We start from the raw sequence: 15,152 nt of genomic DNA, 5'->3' as shown, positions 1-15,152 counted from the left end.
TACAATTACATAAATTATTATATACAGAATTTGTGTAGATTACCTAGGATAACCCCCCAAAAAGTCTGAGAAAGTGACTTATTTCCAATGGGGTCCTTGGAAAAAAAAAATCACTTTGACTAGGTAATTGACATATGTTTCACTATATAAGACAATTGCATGCTGCACTTTAAAAATTGTATTCTTTGTACTTCTCTGTATCACGTTCAAATAAATAAATAAATAAATAAATAAATAAATCCAAAATTGTGTAAAATTGTACATGAATAAACTTATTCTTTGTCTGACTTTTTTCGGCAATTTACATTATGTATAATAATTATACCTATGTGTACCTGTGCCTAAATAAACTTACCTACTTATCTACTTACTTATTTGTGTTCAGGAAAAAAAGTTTGTTTAGGTGTGTTTTCCTCGGGCGATGTTAGTGCCATCTGTAAACATTAAGTTGCTGGTACCTGTCAACACTGGTCCTGGCAGCGTCATTAATCAGTAATATTGACCTACTAAGTGATTATCCAGGTGATGTGTGAAGTGTTATGAGTGTCCAGGTGTGAGAGGAGAGATTTAATACCAAACTGGGAGGGTTGGTGTGTTATCTTGGGTTACCCAGTAACAAGCTGGGAGGATTGGTGTGTTATCTTGGGTTACCCAGTAACAAGCTGGGAGGGTTGGTGTGTTATCTTGGGTTACCCAGTAACAAACTGGGAGGGTTGGTGTGTTATCTTGGGTTACCCAGTAACAAGCTGGGAGGGTTGGTGTGTTACCTTGGGTTACCCAGTAACAAGCTGGGAGGATTGGTGTGTTATCTTGGGTTACCCAGTAACAAGCTGGGAGGGTTGGTGTGTTATCTTGGGTTACCCAGTAACAAACTGGGAGGGTTGGTGTGTTATCTTGGGTTACCCAGTAACAAGCTGGGAGGGTTGGTGTGTTATCTTGGGTTACCCAGTAACAAACTGGGAGGGTTGGTGTGTTATCTTGGGTTACCCAGTAACAAACTGGGAGGGTTGGTGTGTTATCTTGGGTTACCCAGTAACAAACTGGGAGGGTTGGTGTGTTATCTTGGGTTACCCAGTAACAAGCTGGGAGGGTTGGTGTGTTATCTTGGGTTACCCAGTAACAAACTGGGAGGGTTGGTGTGTTATCTTGGGTTACCCAGTAACAAACTGGGAGGGTTGGTGTGTTATCTTGGGTTACCCAGTAACAAACTGGGAGGGTTGGTGTGTTATCTTGGGTTACCCAGTAACAAGCTGGGAGGGTTGGTGTGTTATCTTGGGTTACCCAGTAACAAACTGGGAGGGTTGGTGTGTTATCTTGGGTTACCCAGTAACAAGCTGGGAGGGTTGGTGTGTTATCTTGGGTTACCCAGTAACAAACTGGGAGGGTTGGTGTGTTATCTTGGGTTACCCAGTAACAAACTGGGAGGGTTGGTGTGTTATCTTGGATTACCCAGTAACAAACTGGAAGGGTTGGTGTGTTATCTTGGGTTACCCAGTAACAAGCTGGGAGGGTTGGTGTGTTATCTTGGGTTACCCAGTAACAAACTGGGAGGATTGGTGTGTTATCTTGGGTTACCCAGTAACAAGCTTGGAGGGTTGGTGTGTTATCTTGGGTTACCCAGTAACAAGCTGAGGGGGTTAGTGTGTTATCTTGGGTTACCCAGTAACAAGCTGGGAGGGTTGGTGTGTTATCTTGGGTTACCCAGTAACAAACTGGGAGGGTTGGTGTGTTATCTTGGGTTACCCAGTAACAAGCTGGGAGGGTTGGTGTGTTATCTTGGATTACCCAGTAACAAACTGGAAGGGTTGGTGTGTTATCTTGGGTTACCCAGTAACAAGCTGGGAGGGTTGGTGTGTTATCTTGGGTTACCCAGTAACAAACTGGGAGGATTGGTGTGTTATCTTGGGTTACCCAGTAACAAGCTTGGAGGGTTGGTGTGTTATCTTGGGTTACCCAGTAACAAGCTGAGGGGGTTAGTGTGTTATCTTGGGTTACCCAGTAACAAGCTGGGAGGGTTGGTGTGTTATCTTGGGTTACCCAGTAACAAACTGGGAGGGTTGGTGTGTTATCTTGGGTTACCCAGTAACAAGCTGGGAGGGTTGGTGTGTTATCTTGGGTTACCCAGTAACAAACTGGGAGGGTTGGTGTGTTATCTTGGGTTACCCAGTAACAAGCTGGGAGGGTTGGTGTGTTATCTTGGGTTACCCAGTAACAAGCTGGGAGGGTTGGTGTGTTATCTTGGGTTACCCAGTAACAAACTGGGAGGGTTGGTGTGTTATCTTGGGTTACCCAGTAACAAACTGGGAGGGTTGGTGTGTTATCTTGGGTTACCCAGTAACAAACCGGGAGGGTTGGTGTGTTATCTTGGGTTACCCAGTAACAAACTGGGAGGGTTGGTGTGTTATCTTGGGTTACCCAGTAACAAGCTGGGAGGGTTGGTGTGTTATCTTGGGTTACCCAGTAACAAACTGGGAGGGCTGGTGTGTTATCTTGGGTTACCCAGTAACAAGCTGAGGGGGTTAGTGTGTTATCTTGGGTTACCCAGTAACAAGCTGGGAGGGTTGGTGTGTTATCTTGGGTTACCCAGTAACAAGCTGGGAGGGTTGGTGTGTTATCTTGGGTTACCCAGTAACAAACTGGGAGGGTTTGTGTGTTATCTTGGGTTACCCAGTAACAAACTGGGAGGGTTGGTGTGTTATCTTGGGTTACCCAGTAACAAACTGGGAGGGTTGGTGTGTTATCTTGGGTTACCCAGTAACAAACTGGGAGGGTTGGTGTGTTATCTTGGGTTACCCAGTAACAAGCTGGGAGGGTTGGTGTGTTATCTTGGGTTACCCAGTAACAAGCTGGGAGGGTTGGTGTGTTATCTTGGGTTACCCAGTAACAAGCTGGGAGGGTTGGTGTGTTATCTTGGGTTACCCAGTAACAAGCTGGGAGGGTTGGTGTGTTATCTTGGGCTACCCAGTAACAAGCTGAGGGGGTTAGTGTGTTATCTTGGGTTACCCAATAACAAGCTGGGGGGTTAGTGTGTTATCTTGGGTTAACTAGTAACAAGCTGAGGGGGTTAGTGTGTTATCTTGGGTTACCCAGTAACAAGCTGAGGGGGTTAGTGTGTTATCTTGGGTTACCCAGTAACAAGCTGAGGGGATTCGTGTGTTATCTTGGGTTACCCAGTAACAAGCTGGGAGGGTTGGTGTGTTATCTTGGGTTACCCAGTAACAAGCTGAGGGGGTTTGTGTGTTATCTTGGGTTACCCAGTAACAAGCTGAGGGGGTTAGTGTGTTATCTTGGGTTACCCAGTAGCAAGCTGAGGGGGTTTGTGTGTTATCTTGGGTTACCCAGCAACAAACTGGGAGGATTGGTGTGTTATCTTGGGTTACCCAGTAACAAGCTGAGGGGGTTTGTGTGTTATCTTGGGTTACCCAGTAGCAAGCAGAGGGGGTTTATGTGTTATCTTGGGTTACCCAGTAACAAACTGGGAGGATTGGTGTGTTATCTTGGGTTACCCAGTAACAAGCTGAGGGGGTTAGTGTGTTATCTTGGGTTACCCAGTAGCAAGCTGAGGGGGTTTGTGTGTTATCTTGGGTTACCCAGTAACAAGCTAGGAGGGTTGTTGTGTTATCTAGGGTTTCCCAGTAACAAGCTGAGGGAGTTTGTGTGTTATCTTGGGTTACCCAGTAACAAGCTGGGAGGGTTGGTATGTTATCTTGGGTTACCCAGTAACAAGCTGAGGGGGTTAGTGTGTTATCTTGGGTTGCCCAGTAACAAGCTGGGAGGATTGGTGTGTTATCTTGGGTTACCCAGTAACAAGCTAGGAGGGTTGGTGTGTTATCTTGGGTTACCCAGCAACAAGCTGGGAGGATTGGTGTGTTATCTTGGGTTACCCAGCAACAAACTGGGAGGATTTGTGTGTTATCTTGGGTTAGCAACAAGATTTGTGTGTTATCTTGGGTTACCCAGCAACAAGCTGGGAGGGTTGGTGTGTTATCTTGGGTTACCCAGTAACAAGCTGAGGGGGTTAGTGTGTTATCTTGAGTTACCCAGCAACAAACTGGGAGGATTGGTGTGTTATCTTGGGTTACCCAGCAACAAGCTGGGAGGGTTGGTGTGTTATCTTGGGTTACCCAGTAACAAGCTGAGGGGGTTAGTGTGTTATCTTGGGTTACCCAGCAACAAACTGGGAGGATTGGTGTGTTATCTTGGGTTACCCAGCAACAAGCTGGGAGGATTGGTGTATTATCCTGGGTTACCTGGAAACAAGCAGAGAGGGTTGACGTGTTTTCCAGTGTTACTCGGCAACAAGCTGGGAGGGTTATGTTATCCTGGGTAACTGATTGAAAAGCTGGGAGGGCTGATGTTACTCAGTAGCAAGCTGGTTGGGTTGTGGAGGACTCGTGCTCCTGTACCCATCTTGTCAGGAGTACCTGAAGGGAGGAGACACTGTGTAGTGTGGTTGTTAGGTAAGACACATACACAGCAGTTAGGTATCTTAAGTAAGTAAGTTTATTCAGGTATACACAAATACAGTTATATAGATTATCATACATAGCAACAGATGTGTAGAGAAACGTTTTGCCTACACAGTAGGCTTCTTCAGTCAAGTATGTACGCGAAATGTTTTGAAATAAAGATACCTAGCTGTTGCATGTATGTCTTACCTAACAACCTGTCGGTATTTTATACCATTTTAATATTCACTGTGTAGTATGATGTGCCCATGTCTGCTCACAGCGAGTATATCATGATATGGTCTGGCTTAGTTAGGACTGCTCATATTTTTAAACAGAAAATGAGTGCAATTCAAAATACAGTAATATAGAATGTTTTATTACTAAGTAACTTTCATAAAAATTTAGCAAAAAGTTATTTTGTGCAACAGTAATACTATGTTACATATACAGTGCAGCACATTTTGAAATGATGTACTGTATCATGTTTTGATAATTTGATTCTGAAAGGTAATGAAATTTTGTTTAATGGCTTTGAAGTTGGCTGAATTGCTAATCTAAATATTCTTTTTGGCAGTTTCAGGTATTGAGGCATGAGATGTTATGGAGCCCCTTGGAGTTAATCCTCATATAGTGGATGTGTGGTCCCTGCCAACATGGGCAGCATTGGAGCCCGGCACTCCTCCTATGCTCCCACCGCAGCCTACATCTAACCACAACATTCCTCCTTTCCGAGTTAACAAAACTCTAAATAACAAAATTTGCCTATGGTATGCCAACTTATATTGTAGCTGCTAAGTTTAAACAATAGCTCATCACTTTGTGATACGAGTTGCTACCTTAACTCAAGGGCTGAGTGTATATCTGTGGTATGCAGTACAGACAAGATGATGAATTGAACACATATGCAACATCTGGGTATCTTTATTTGGCAAAAAATCTACAAAATAAAGGTACCCAGATGTTGTGCATGTGTCTAATTCATCAAGGTCAAAAACCAAATTATAAAATCAAAATAAAATATTTACTAATAAAAACCCTTCATAAGAGGGAAGGACCCTTGCTGTGGTGAACTAGCTCTTGATCTGAGTAATCCTTTCCTTGGATCAGATTCGAATAGCACCCCCAACCCTCTATCTCCTTTTGGCCTCATAATGGGAATATTTCCCTGTATTAGACAGAAGGAAAATGAATCGCTATTGGTCGTGATTTAACATGGCTGATATTAATAGTGCTGTATTGGTTGGATCATTCTACCTAATGGAAATTAAATCATCTCGGTGCATGTTAGGTGAACCTCAGGTGAGACATTAGGCAGACATCTGTTAAGCTTCTGGATATATGACACTGTATGTGAATTGTGGATCACTGAAAGCATTGACTTACCTTGACTTACGAGTGTCCCAACTTACAAGTTTTCCAAGTTGTGAGCCGTCGCTACGTTGATTTTTAGCGTTGAGTTGCGAGCAAAATCCAAGATACAGTACAAGCAAGTTTCAGATACGCCACAACTAGTTGGCACAGTGAACGCCACAACATCCACCCAACATCCTAGCGTTTTGTGCATTTATTTTGCCAAGTTTCTTTTTTCTAACCATGGATCCTAAGAAAGTAAGTGCAAAGGACAGTGCTGAGAAGAAGAGGATGATGTCCATTGAATTAAAGCATGAAATCATAGAAAAACATGAAAAAATTGCTTTTGTTTCAGTGTTTTCTTTATGAAACTAGTGATCTAGTGCAGTTAGCCTCACAAACACTCCGTTTTCTTTTATAATACGACCTCAGAAGGGCAACAATGGGAAGATATGGTCAGAGCGATAATTATTTTTACCTTGGGAGTGGCTGCCATCACTCGTCACATGATGACATCTTTTATTCATTCTAGAGTATATATCATGTTTCGATGTTATTTATATTGTTTATTATGTCATATTAGATCAACTCTAATAGATAAATAAGCTGTAGAGTTGATATTAGTGTTATTTTGAAGTATTTTCTCCTGCCTCCCGAGAGCCAGGAATTCTGCTGGAACTGATTACAGTGGAACCCTGGTTTTCGTCCATAATCCATTCCAGGAGGTCGGCCGAAATCTGAAATGGACGAAAACCGAAGTAATATTTCCCATAAAAAATAATGTAAATCCAATTAATCCGTTCCAGACACCCCAAAAATATTACCAAAAAATACATTTTATAGAGAATAACTACATATAGTTTTACATACAGAAAACAATGAGAAATAAATATAAATGACTAATTTTAATGGATACATGAACATTTAAATCACTATTACATACATACCTTTATTGAAGATTCTTTTTAGCGTGTGGAACAAGGCGAGCAGGGGAGCGGGAAGAGAGGTTATTGTTTGGAATACATTCATAACTGATGAAATTAAGACACATGTGCAACATCTGGGTATCTTTATTGTAGACGTTTCGCCATCCAGTGGCTTTATCAATACAAATTCCAGGACATAACTTGAAGACAGTAGAGCTATATACAGAAGACGAGGTAATCAGTCCCTCAACCTTGGAGTTGGTGCGAAGAGCACCATAGTCCTGGAGATTCTGAAGCAGAAGCAAGGAGCCTGGCACTTGTATATTAACGTCAGGTGGAAAGGGGACGTGTAGCAGACGAGGGCATAGTCACTGGTAAGTGGGATTCCCCAGTGGAAGTAGGTCCTACCCAAAGAGATGGGTTAGTAGTAGTAGTAGTAGTAGTAGTAGTCGTGAAGATTGTGTGCATGTCCTCAGAATCAAGATTCCATGATGTTGCAGTGTCTGACAAGTTGTACATTCATAACTCCTGGTGAGCTCGGCCACACGTACACCACTTTCATATTTTGCTACAAGCTCTTTCTTGAATTCTGTTGTGTTTCTCACCTTCTTTACCAAAAGGTTGGCACTAGGAATTTTCTTTGGCCCTATGGTGGCTTATTTCGCAGTCGCACTCAATAAACAAACACAAAAAACAATAGATTGTGAAATGTTTTGGATGAATGCACTGAGTATTGCTCACTGAGCAAGTGACAGAGGCAGATTGAGTCACGTATGTGTGAGCGGCCGTATCTGATACGGACAATTTCCAAGCAGAGGTACGAAACCCGGGGTAAAATTTCGCTCAAAAGAGTGGTTGAAATCCGAATTGTACAATATCTGCACCGGACGAAATCTGGGGTTTCACTGTAATGGCATTTGAGTTAATTTCAATGAGGAAAATTGATTGGATATATGAGCAAATTGAGTTGTGAGCTGAGTCATGGAATGAATTAAACCCGTAAGTCAAGGTACCACTGTAGTACTACATAAAGAGACCGAGACAGAAGCTAGAGAAACAGGCAAGAGTAACAGGGAAGTCCTGTAGTGGATCATGGTATACTTATAAGAAGGGAAAAATGTATTATTATCTGGGAAGAGGCATCAGAATTGGCCTTAGTCTTGTGGATCAATGAAATTATGTATGAGAGTACTGAAGAAATACAGGACAGTGGTCATGTTGACTTGTTCTTCCCTTGTGAGGAAAAAGTAGTTAATTTAGTACAGTTTCTCCTCGCTTTACGACAGAGTTCCGTTCCTGAGACCACACTGTTAAATGAATTCGTTACTAAGTGAGGAGCATACCATAATGGTAGTGAGTTTGTGTCAACCATCTTTGATATTGTTTTAATGTCACCTTTGAACCATTTATAACATTTCTGGTATATTTTTAAATGTTTATACACATGTACAGTAGTAAACTGTACGTATATTAAAATAAACAGAATAGAGGAAATCAGCTCTAATATTATTTAGGTATGAATATTGTTCAGAGAGCCCGTCGTAAGTCCGAGGCATTGGTAAACGAGTACGCCGCTAAATGAGGAGAGGCTGTATTGAATGAGTGTATCTTAACTATTATTAGCTCAGTTAAAGAATATATTCTTATTTTTTTTTTTTACGTTTCAATTCAAGAGGATTTGGGTACTTCGATGATGATGATGATGAAAGACTTTTAGATCTACCCTTCCCTTTCTCAGATCAAATTTGATAACTCTGCATTTCCTTGGCACTGTGGCCCTTAGAGGTTAATAGATTCCCCATGAATATAATAATAATAATAATTTGCAAAACTCTAGTAATATTTTAGTGTTTTTTTCACTTGTTAAAATAGTTTGTCGTATACAAACAGAAGAAGCTTCTTTTTACAATATGGATATACAGTATTAGTCAGTCTTGTTTGAATAAAAATCCTAATTTTCTAATTGAATTTATTTTAGGGCTGGTGATATAACCTGTTTGAATGCAGAAGGTATTGTTCACAGCACAAATGAAACTCTTAATGAGCGAAATGGATACAGTGAAAGGCTGCTATATAAAGCAGGATCTGAATTAAAGAATGAGCTTTATAACACCATAAAAAGTAAGTTGCATCTCTACACTATCATTTAATGGGCTTTGATGATGATGAAGGGCTTTTGATCTAAGGAACTGAAGCTTTCCTTTCCTTCCTTGGATCAAATGTAATAATCTCCCATTCCCCAGGTGCTGTATATCCTTTACTGGTTTATATCTTCCCCTTGATTATAATAAACAACTAAGGGAATTTCAATTTTTAGTTTTTGTTGATTTTTAGGAACTGGAGACAGTTCCTAAATTTAATGATAAAAGTTATTGAATTTTGTCGAGAAGTACAGTAGGTCCTCCACTTGCAACCTTAATGTGTTCCTGAAACTTGTTCATTACTTGGGTGCTCCGAACTTTAATCCTGTTTCTCCATAGACACCTATATTACAATGGGAGATGTGTTTTTCAACCATAATATTCTAAATATAAATTCAATTTGCACATTTCTGTTCTCTTGTTATATGTTGGTGTCATTTGGTAGTCAAATAATGGAATCTGGGTTATAACAGTAGTATAGGCCCACTGGTTGTGATATTTCAACTTATGATGTTCTGAGTTTGACATGCTCCTTGTGGAACCAGTTAATGATGTACACACATGGACTCGTTCTTCCGATGCACAGGACTACTCGTGGCCATGGAGGGTGGAAGACGTGCCACTGGAAATTGCTGCTGTGACTGTTGGTAAGCATTGCTGCAACACATGGTGCACTCACTCCTTGCACGAGCTGTGTTCCTCAAAATTTATCTTGGAAACTAGCCGTGGAAAAGGTAATCCATAAACTTTGACATGATGCTGAATATAGTGAAACTGTCAAATAAGAATGAGGTGGTGAAACCCTTGCAAAGTTTTCTACCATTGCTAATATAAAGGATGATGGATACACTGAAGGCATAAAAGTGCCCAATACTTAGGTCACTAGAGGTGCTAACCTCGAGGAATTTTGGATGGGTTATAGCGTCTCAGTCATATTGAACACTTGTCTGGAGGAAATTGACCAAATCCTTGGTCTATGATTTTGGTGTGTTTGGCCTGAGTATGACATGGCAATGTTCTACAGAGTGTCAATGAAGCAGAGACTGTGGAGTTGTTCAACTCTGATACTGTTAGTCTAACCAGTGATGAACTCTTTCAACTGCAGAAGAAAATTGTTTCAGAAAATAAAGATATGATGAAGCCTTGTGTGGTTGAATCACCCCTAGAAAATAAACTTGTTACTATACCAAGAGAATGGGTGAGCAATTCCAGTTCTTTGATAAAGGATTTTAAGACCTTTAGAAGCAAGAGTCAAGACTTTACAAGATTTGCCTGTTTTTTTTTTCTTTTTTATCTTGGAAAAAGGCAATTTACCAACATACTATAGATGTTTTTTCTGAGGAAATCCCCGGTGGCATCAACCTCGAAAGGTACTAAAACTCTATAGAATTTGCCAGTTGAATCAGTCTCTGAAGATGCTTAAATGCCTCAGAAATCAACTCCTGCCACAACTTAGAAATGCCCAAATTCTCCTCAACCAGTTTTATCACACTACTTCACCTTCAAATTAAATCAACCTAAAATAAAGAGGAAACTCCACTTTCGGTAAGACAACGTCAACATGCAAGGTAAATGCTGTACCATACAGTTCTGCAGTATCTGTTTTAATTTGCAAGTATACATTATTTAAACTATTAATTACTGCTTGTAAGTAAAAAAGAATGGTACTGAATGTAAAATAATGGTACATATTTGTAGTAAAAAAAAAAAGTGAAAATGCTCATGCATGCTAGTGGCTTTCTTTGTGATGAACAATATTTTACCACATGTAAACTACACATTGTATATTAGGCAAAGAACTGAATTTTTGAATTAGATATGGAATATTATGGCTGAGGAATGCATCTCCCATTACAATAAGGATGTCTGTGGGAAAACAGGTTCTGTCTAATTAACTGACTTGCAAAAAATTTTAAGGAATGAATTATCATTGTATTTGATAGGCTTGTAGTTGTTGTGTAGGTAATCGAGAATTTATTGACTGCTTTTAATGAGCCTACGTGTAACAAAGTCTTGTAACTTAAGTATAGTACTTTTTAAAATAAATTACAGTGGACCCCCGCATAACGATCAGCTCCCAACTCGACCAATTATGTAAGTGTATTTTTGTAAGTGCTTTTGTAGGTGTATTTTTGAGGGTCTGAAACAGACTAATCTAATTCACAATATCTCTTATGGGAACAAATTTGGTCTATAAAGGCACCCAAACAGATTTCTGGATTGAAATAATATCGTTATGCGGGGGTCCACTGTACTGTAATCATTATTTGTAATTATTTTAATAGCAATTTTATTTTTATAATTATTATTAGCATTTCTATTATTAGTAGCATTTCTATTATTATTATTAGTAGCATTTCTATTATTATTATTAGCATTTTTATTATTATTAGCATTTTTATTATTTGTTTTTTTCAACAAGTCGGCTTTCTCTCACTGAGGCAGGGTGACCCAAAAAGAAAGAAAATCCCCAAAAAGAAAATACTTTCATCATCATTCAACACTTTCACCTCGCTCACACATAATCACTGTTTTTGCAGAGGTGCCCAGAATACAACAGTTTAGAAGTATATACGTATAAAAAGACACAATATATCCCTCCAAACTGCCAATATTCCAAACCCCTAATTTAGAGTGCAGGTATTGTACTTCCCATTTCCAGGACTTGAGTCCGGTTACATAAAATAACCGGTTTCCCTGAATCCCTTCACTAAATATTACCCTGCTCACACTCCAACAGCTCGTCAGGTCCCGAATACCATTTGTCTTCATTCACTCCTATCTAACACGCTCATGCACGCTTGCTGGAAGTCCAAACCCCTCGTCCACAACACCACCTTTACCCCCTCCCTCCAACCTTTTCGAGGATGACCCCTACCCCGCCTTCCTTCTCCTACAGATTTATACGCTCTCCATGCCATTCTACTTTGATCCATTCTCTCTAAATGACCAAACCACCTCAACAAACCCTCTTCAGCCCTCTGACTAATACTTTTATTAACTCCACACCTAAGACTTGATCTACACATTCCCCACCCACTCTAAAACCTCCTTGCCCATCTCCAGTTCTACACTCTGTCTTATCTCTTATTCTTTCAATAATAACCCTACTGTACACTTTTCCTGTTATACTCAGTAAACTTATTCCTGTAGAATTTTTACAATCTTTGTCCCCCTCCCCTTTATATAAAGGGACTATACACCCTCTCTGCCAATCCCTAGGTACCTTCCCATCTTTCATACATTTATTAAACAAAAACACCAACCACTCCAACACTATGTCTCCCCCTGCTTTTAACATTTCTGTCATGATCCCGTCAGTTCCAGCTGCTTTACCCCCTTTCATTCTACGTAATGCCTCGTGCACCTCCCCCACACTCGCATCCTGCTCTTCTTCTCTCCCAAAAGATGGTATACCTCCCTGGCCAGTGCATGAAATTACCGCCTCCCTTTCTTCGTCGACATTTAAAAGCTTCTCAAAATATTCTTGCCATCTACACAATACCTCCATCTCCCCATCTACTAACTCCCCTACTCTGTTTTTAACTGACAAATCCATTTGTTCCTAGGCTTTCTTAACTTGTTTAACTTACCCCAAATTTTTTTCTTATTTTCATTAAAATTTCTTGACAGTGCCTCTCCCACTCTATCATCCGCTCTCCTTTTGCACTCTCTCACCACTCTCTTCACCTTTTTTTTACTCTTCATATACAGTGGACCCCCTGTTAACGATATTTTTTCACTCCAGAAGTATGTTCAGGTGCCAGTACTGATCGAATTTGTTCCCATAAGGAATATTGTGAAGTAGATTAGTCCATTTCAGACCCCCAAACATACACGTACAAACGCACTTACATAAATACACTTACATAATTGGTCGCATTCGGAGGTGATCGTTATGCGGGGGTCCACTGTACTCTACTCTTCATATAACACTTCTGCTTTGTAAATACCTCTCATAAGCTACCTTTTTCTCCTTTATCACACCCTTTACTTCATCATTCCACCAATCACCCACCCTCCTATAACCACAAACTTCTGCCCCACATTCTAATACTGCATTTTTTAAAACTATTCCAACCCTCTTCAACCCCCCTCCACTACTCATACTTTCACCAGCCTACCTTTCTGCCAATAGTTGCTTATATTTCACCCAAACTTCCTCCTCCCTTAGTTTGTACACTTTCACCTCCCTCTTGTTGTTGACATTTTCCTCTTATCCCATCTACCTCTTACTCTAACTGTAGCTACAACTAGATAATGATCCGATATATGAGTTGCCCCTCTATAAACGTGTACATCCTGGAGCCTACCCATCAACCTTTTATCCACCAATACATAATCTAACAAACTACTTTCATTACGTGCTATATCATACCTTGTATATTCGTTTATCCTCTTTTTCATAAAATATGTATTACTTATTAGCAAACCTCTTTCTACACATAGCTCAATTAGAGGCTCCCCATTTTCATTTACCCCTGGCACCCCAAATTTACCTACTACCTCCACAACATTTTTACCCACTTTAGCATTAAAATCCCCAACCACAAGTACTCTCACACTTGGTTCAACACTCCCCATGCATTCACTCAGCATTTCTCAAAATCTCTCTCTCTCCTCTATACTTCTCTCTTCCCCAGGTGCATATATGCTTACTATAACCCACTTCTCACATCCAACCTTTATTTTACTCCACATAATCCTTGAATTAATACATTTATAGTTCCAATTTTCCTGCCATAGCTTATCCTTCAACATTATTGCTGCTCTTTCTTTAGCTCTAACTCTACTAGAAACCCCTAACGTAATCCCATTTATTCCTCTCCGCTGATACTCACTCGCCCCCTTCAGCTTTGTTTCACTTAAAGCCAGGACATCCAGCTTCTTCTCATTCATAACATCCACAATCATCTCTTTCTTATCATTCGCACAACATCCACGCACATTCAGACTTCCCACTTTGACAATTTTCCTTTTCTTATTATTTTTAGTAATTATTACAGGAAAAGGGGTTACTAGCCCATCGTTCCCAGCATTTTAGTTGACTTTTACAAGATTCTTATTCCACTTCCCCATGGATATAAGAGAAAAAGTAATAAGAACAAGAACTAAGATAAAATCAAAGAAAACTCAGATGAGTGTGTATAAATAAACGTGTACATGTATATGTAGTGTGACCTAAGTGTAAGTAGAAGTAGCAAGACATACCTGTAATCTTGCATATTTATGAGACAGACAAAAGACACCAGGAATCCTACCATCATGTAAAACAATTACAGGCTTTAGTTTTACACTCACTTGGCAGGACGGTAGTACCTCCCTGGGTGGTTGCTGTATACCTACCTACTACCTATTATTATTATTATTATTATTATTATTATTATTATTATTATTATTATTATTATTATTATTATTATTATTATTATTATTATTAGCATTTTTATTATTATTAGCACTTTTATTATTATTATAATTATTATTATTACTCTTTCTGTTAGGAAATGTATATTTGTTGTTTCTTGCCAGCTTGCAGGACGGGTGAGGTTTGTGTAACTGATGGTTACAAATTATCTGCCCGCTATGTCATTCATACAGTTGGTCCACGCTACAATATCAAATACCAAACTGCTGCTGAGAGTGCCCTATACAACTGCTACAGGTATCTATTTTTGGTGTCATATGATGTTATGATGGACAATGTTTTAGTGAGAGAAACTAGAGCCAAATTATACCTGCAGCTGTGTTTATATAGGAAGTACTCTGGCTAGTTTAGTCATTTTCACTTAAAATTTGATCAAGATGAATGATTTGATGTTGGTGAAAAGCTCTGTGATACAAGGAATTGGAGCCACATTTCCTTTCCATTGGTTGACTCTGATTACCTAGGCATTGTGTGGCCCTGGAAGGTTCAGTGATTCCTCTTCAGTTTTTTTTTTCTTTCCCAGACGAACTTTGGAATGTGCAGTGGAGAAAAAGATGCGATCTTTGGCTTTTTGTGTGATCAACTCGGTGAGAAGAGGGTTTCCCCCAGACCAAGGAGCTCACATTGCTCTACGTAAGTTATGATCACCAACACTATTGGTACAGGTGTCCCCTTCTTTATATGATAATAATAATAATAATAATAATAATAATAATAATAATAATATAATCTATTTCTACAATTACGTGATATAACTTATACAGACCTAGCTGACATCAGTGACATGCTATATAGAAAGCCCCTTGTTATGCAGAGCATTTTGGGCAAATTAAGTTCATTTTGTCCCCAGGATGTTGTG

General features: G+C 39.7%; 1 protein-coding gene across 3 annotated transcripts in view; it reads left to right on the top strand.

Moving 5' to 3' along the window:
- Nucleotides 1-423: 423 nt before the first annotated feature.
- Gdap2 (ganglioside induced differentiation associated protein 2) overlaps nucleotides 424-15,152 on the top strand; it is a 190,374-nt gene continuing 175,645 nt past the window's right edge. For 2 of the 3 annotated variants that reach the window (XM_070098761.1, XM_070098759.1), the window contains exons 1-5: nucleotides 424-522; nucleotides 5,026-5,218; nucleotides 8,706-8,848; nucleotides 14,398-14,530; nucleotides 14,817-14,926. In XM_070098761.1, the coding sequence (XP_069954862.1) occupies nucleotides 5,052-5,218; nucleotides 8,706-8,848; nucleotides 14,398-14,530; nucleotides 14,817-14,926 (553 nt within the window). In that variant the 5' untranslated portion in view covers nucleotides 424-522; nucleotides 5,026-5,051. The remainder of the gene's footprint in view (nucleotides 523-5,025; nucleotides 5,219-8,705; nucleotides 8,849-14,397; nucleotides 14,531-14,816; nucleotides 14,927-15,152) is intronic. The other variant, XM_070098760.1, reaches the window with a different exon arrangement.

Source organism: Cherax quadricarinatus, chromosome 64 (genome assembly GCF_038502225.1).
Source record: "Cherax quadricarinatus isolate ZL_2023a chromosome 64, ASM3850222v1, whole genome shotgun sequence".
NCBI classification, from domain to species: Eukaryota; Metazoa; Arthropoda; class Malacostraca; order Decapoda; family Parastacidae; genus Cherax; species Cherax quadricarinatus.
Note: the sequence above shows the minus strand (reverse complement) of the source record. Positions and strands in the feature narration are given on the sequence as shown.